The 5,260-nt window shown below is 36.7% G+C and overlaps 1 protein-coding gene across 1 annotated transcript; it reads right to left on the bottom strand.

The window, feature by feature from the left end:
• Nucleotides 1-412: 412 nt before the first annotated feature.
• LOC113309420 (expansin-A8-like) lies at nucleotides 413-2,063 on the bottom strand. Its single transcript, XM_026557853.1, has 3 exons — nucleotides 1,833-2,063; nucleotides 1,409-1,721; nucleotides 413-1,022 (listed from the first exon to the last, which is right to left on the bottom strand). The coding sequence occupies exons 1-3, from the start codon at nucleotides 1,963-1,965 to the stop codon at nucleotides 719-721; spliced, it is 750 nt and encodes a 249-aa protein (XP_026413638.1). The 5' UTR covers nucleotides 1,966-2,063; the 3' UTR covers nucleotides 413-718.
• Between the last annotated feature and the right edge of the window lie 3,197 nt (nucleotides 2,064-5,260).

Below are 5,260 nucleotides of genomic sequence, written 5' to 3'. Positions count from 1 at the left end.
TAGTCTATCCTGCACAAACAGGCATCGTCGCCCATGGACAACCCAAATTAAACAACAATAACCAGAGAAGGAAACAGTCTTAGAACACATTACTCTCTGTAGGAAAATCTACTGCATCGTTATAATTACCACTTGCTGTCAAGGTAAGCAGAGGTAAAAAATAGCTCAACAGTAAAAAACATGAGACAAATTTGTGACAAGGTTATGACTCAAATGGTTGACAAATTAGATTCAGATGTCTAAACTAAAACAGATAACTTTGTAACAAATTCTTAAACAGAGATTAGACTAGTAGAGGAGACAAGATGATGCAAGATGAAAACGAAAATTTATTGATATTGTATTTTCCCATTGCTCTTAATTCAACAAAATGCTTAATCAGCAATGCAACATTAAACTTTTTTTCTATAAAGTAATAAAAAAAAACATAAAAACTAGTATATTAATTCAATATCATAGTTTTACAGAAGGCCTAGACGGGTGCGAATTAAGGCACCTCAGCCATACACAGCCACTTTCACTCTCATTCTCCTCTTCCTCATCATCTTCACCACCTAAAAACTACTACTATTACACCTATGTCCTTAGTTTTTCTTAATTGCAAACAAAAGGATCATAGTAGATATACAAATTCCTCAATAAAAAAGCCAAACTAAGTCACTAGACAAGGCATGGCCTTAGGCAATGCCTGTGCCACTTTCTCTTTCTTGCATGAATCTCAAACTTGGGCACCTGAGTAAGTTTGTCCAAATTGCCAACCGGATGGGGCGACGTTGTTGCTGACGATGGTCTTGCCGTCGCTGAGAGTAACTTTGAAAGAGAGAGATTGTCCGTTCAGGTATGAGTTACTTTGCCAGTTCTGGCCCCAGTTTCTTGACATTGCCTGCCATCCTGTCTTGGAACCCTTGATTGACACTGAATGAACATCTCCAGCTCCACCAACGTTGCTAATCAATACTAAGTTGAAGTAAGAATGACCATTTATGGTGAACCTTATTCCTCCTTTCTTCATACAAGACACCCTGCACAAGTAGACCAACATGTTAAAATTAAGAAGAAAACCAGATTTGAGTTCTATAAATTTTTAGAATTCACTCCCATTCACCTAATGAACTTCATCCATTTTAAATGGTCCATGCAAATTGACAATTGGTCCACTCTTGATCAGGTATTTATTTTGGTCCATACCAAAAAAAAAAAAAATGCTTCCCTAGCAATATTGCCAAAAGATTGTAACAGTAGTCTAACCAAAGGGTTGGGTTCTAATTGTCTGGCCTAAATGTATTCAAGTTCTGACAAGATTCCCTAACTAGGGAGTTCTGACAAGATGTAAACAACACCTGGTTAGTACAGTACAGTTAAATCATACTAGTAAACAGTAATAATAATTGAGTAATTATGTTTTTACCTTCTGAATGAGACGGGCACAATCCCAGCCCTGTACTTAGCAATTTTCAAGAAAGCAGGTTGAGCCATGTCAAAATGTTGAAGAGGAGGGTTACACCAACCGCCATTGTCGTTGGACAAAGCTAAGTTTGGTGGACAGAAATTAGTTGCAGTAATCATGATTGAACCAGGAAGACACCATTGAGGATCATTCACACATTTCATTTCATAACATGAACCACAACTTAATCCATTGTTAAACAGGGCTGTACTCAAAGCTGCTGTGTTTGTTCCATATCCTTGACTGTACAAATTCCCATATCCACAAGCTCCTCCTGTAATAATCAAAATCAATTCCAATGAATCTCATGCATTTAGCAAAAAAAAAATCTCAAAAAAAAAAAGAAAAAAGAAATTGGTTGATTAAAGAGATTGAGGCTACTAACCCATTGTGCCAGAAGCATCACCACCGCCATAGAAAGTTGCATGAGCATTTTGCCAACCCCCATAGTCTCCATTAACAAGGTGTAAGATTGTAAAGAAGAAGAGAGGAAAAACAAACAAGGTATGAATTGCCATTGCTAGAGAGATAAAGAGAAGGGGCAAACAGGGGAAGTGAGGTAAAGAGAGTGAGAAGAGAGGAGTTTGAAGAAGATTGTTGTATTGGAAAAGAGAAGGGAGTTAAGGGGTATTTATATTGGATGAAAATCAAGTAGGACCGGGCTGGCAGGGCATATGAGTCGATGATTTGTGCGTTGCAGAAGCAGAGATTGGAGAGAGAAGACAAAGACAAGTTAGCGGTTCTAAATGAATTAAAGGGTTGAGCAGCTAGGGCAGGGCAAACTGCTGCAAAGGGCAAGGCCAAATTGAGAAACAGACGCATCAGGGGAGTGAGTCTGCACATGGAAATGTTTCAATGGGAATACCAACTAACTGATGACCTCACCCTCATTATGGTCCCTACCTGCACATGCATTCTCAACCGTTTCTATTTTACTACTTTATCTTTTTCTCTGATTAAATTATTTTTTATTTTAATTGTATGCTTTCGTTGTTTTTTTTTTCACCAAATTCAATCTACTACCAAGTCTTTTTCACCTCCTTCTTGGTTCTTGCTGTTGCTGACATTTAATTACTTCTTGTTTGCAGTGCAGATTGTAGTACTATTGACCTGTGCAAGGGGGGGGGTGCCGCAGGAGCTTACGATTAAAACAGTATGGAGTAATAAATGAGGAATTCGGCGAGAGAAGTAAATTTTGCAGACAAACTAACGAGACTGTAGAGTAAATTACTGAGTTTGTTTTTCGTATTTACTTTTGAGAGGAATCAGTCGTTTGTTTAAAGTAAACCCTACAAATATAGTAGATTGACAGATCTCGTAAATGGAGGAGAAAAAAGAACAGTTGAAAAAAGGTTGGAGTAGGACATACGGTAAAATACAGTTAGTAGTATCCAAATGAAATGATTATGCGCAATTTGGGGACGCAATTTAGCCATGGCAAATCACACTAGAGAGTGAAGTTATAGATTAATTTTGAGGCAACATGGCAAATAAATAAATTGGCGCCTCCATTAGCAATCTCGCACTATTACACCCTCTATTCTTGCTTTTACCATTTGAGGGGATTTCTTATCGGCACAGGTTGATTAGTCATCTTTGTCGGCCCTGATGTTTGAACATTGTAGTTTCCAATGTACATCTAAATATCTACTGCGCCGTAGATTTCTTACACAAATTAGGATTTTTGTTAGAAAAGGTCCAGATACTCTTTTTTAGTCATAACTCCAGTGCCTATATGAGATTCAATTCAACCAGTGACAGTCAACCGCGTTTACTTTGACTAATAAGCTGTAGGTGCACTTGTGAAGCTCATGATTTATCCAACCACACTTGGTTGTTGTCTTAAACATCCAAGATCAACTCGGTGTTTGAACGGTTTCTAAAGCAGGTTTATCAAACTTTGATGCTACTACGTGGCTTCAATGTGCTGACTTTGTAGTTGTTTAGGGAGTGTATTACATGGCAAATCATAGATGCTAAAGTGTTAAGCTGTCGAGTTATTGTTGGGAGAGAGTAAAGCTTCACATGAGGAACTTTGACTTGGGAGATAAAGTGAGAACAAACTAGGTTTTGATTGAGGTTAGGTGCAATGGCCGGCTCACTAAAGAATCCGGTTGGGAGATTTTTATTAGCATAGGTGGCACATGCTGACCTGTATCACCTGTGTTTCACATTTTCTTCTACCTTTTATTTTTGCCGCATTTTGGTGTGCCAATTGAAGTCTTATAAGATTTTATTATCGCACGAATCACTTGCCCGTTAAAGCCACGGTTGTATTGGATTACAGATTCTTCTTTTAAAAAGTAGATTATTACGTCAACATTACATCATGTTCTACTTCCGAGATACCGATATCGATAATAGTAGGCGTTTTACGAGGGTTTGAATCCTCAACCTCCCCTATGTGGAAGTAGATAGGCAACCATCATATTGAAAGATTGATCACATATTCGATAAAAAAATTGTATTCAAGAAAATTACACTCTAAGTCTTATCTATGCATTTGGTTTAATAACTGGATTATAAGTCTGGCGGTCAATCATAATAAAATTTACCAAGGAGTTGTTAGTACGAAGCTTGTAGCTGAATTTTTTTCGAAATGAGAAATTTTGTATTAAAGAAGGAAAAAAATAAATAAAGAGCCCATTAAAAGAAATAAAAGTTCCTTAAATATGCAGATTGTTCTTCCAATTACAGAGAATCATAGCACTGCTAACAAATTTAAAGGTATTTTTGTCGCAACACCATGTAATCATAGTTTGCTTTACAAGCATAATAGTCTCTTCGGCAGACTTTGATCTCCTCTAAATGCACGATTGCTTATATCTTTCCAGATATTCCAGATAATTGTGTAATGAATTATACTTTGTATCTCTTTGCACTTGCTCTTCATAACATTCCACTCCCAAACTTTAAAAAGTTGATCCAAAGTGTCTGAAAAAGGCCAACATATTCTAAAAGCTTTTTATAAGGTAGTCCCGAACCTCAAATATATAATTACAATGTATGAGCAAGTGATTTGCAGACTCACTCTCAACACTACAGATAGTACATATGTCGCTTCCAATTGTATTCCTCTATGTCTCAGCATCAATCTTGTGGGGAGAGAATTGTCGAATGTATCTTAAAACATGAAGCTGACTTTGGGTGGGATTGATTTCCTCCACAAAAACTTATCAAAGTTGCATATAATACCATTATCTGCAAACAACTCATAGCACTTCCTAGTGTTGAAATTATCCAAAATGATAACCTCGTCGTCTCCATTGCTAAAGTCGGGCACATCTCCTATATCACGACGAAGAACAATTGCATATTGAATATATGTCTAATTAAAAAAAAAATCTAAGATGTGAACGGAAGGCAGTAGAATTTTTATTGTTAACTCGCTATTCTTAACCAACCAAGAAATGCAAAGTGTTAAAATCAACTCTCTCTGTCTTCTCTCCATTATAGAGGGATATTTTCAGCGAGAAGAATATATTTTTCCATCAGCAATAAAACTGCTCATATCTGCTGGATCTTTATAGATCCGAAATAGATAGGCAGTAGCAGTAGTTTTTAGTTTGCATTTTAGAGAGTTCTTCGTAGAATAAGCAGTAGCAGTAGTTTTAGTTTGCCTTTTAGAGAGTTCTTCGTAGAATAAATAAGTTTCAGTTTTAGAGTTTGATTTAGGGTTTAAATTTTATGTTTTTCACTTGCGGATCGCAAAGTTTCTACACATTTATGGTGCTCTTCACTTTTACAATAATTATTGGTGCGTTTAATGGGTATACTTGGTTATGTTTAGTGAGTTTGAAGCTCGTCCGTGAA

Source organism: Papaver somniferum, chromosome 9 (assembly GCF_003573695.1).
Source record: "Papaver somniferum cultivar HN1 chromosome 9, ASM357369v1, whole genome shotgun sequence".
Taxonomy (NCBI): Eukaryota; Viridiplantae; Streptophyta; class Magnoliopsida; order Ranunculales; family Papaveraceae; genus Papaver; species Papaver somniferum.
This window is presented reverse-complemented; position numbering and strand designations above follow the sequence as displayed.

Excerpts from the sequence above, each read along its gene's own strand:
- LOC113309420 (XM_026557853.1), bottom strand. The coding sequence starts at position 1,965 with ATGGCAATTCATACCTTGTTTGTTTTTCCTCTCTTCTTCTTTACAATC. Across the intron at positions 1,722-1,832 it reads TGATGCTTCTGGCACAATGG|GAGGAGCTTGTGGATATGGG; the intron begins GTTAGTAGCCTC and ends TGATTATTACAG. Across the intron at positions 1,023-1,408 it reads GTGCCCGTCTCATTCAGAAG|GGTGTCTTGTATGAAGAAAG; the intron begins GTAAAAACATAA and ends CTACTTGTGCAG.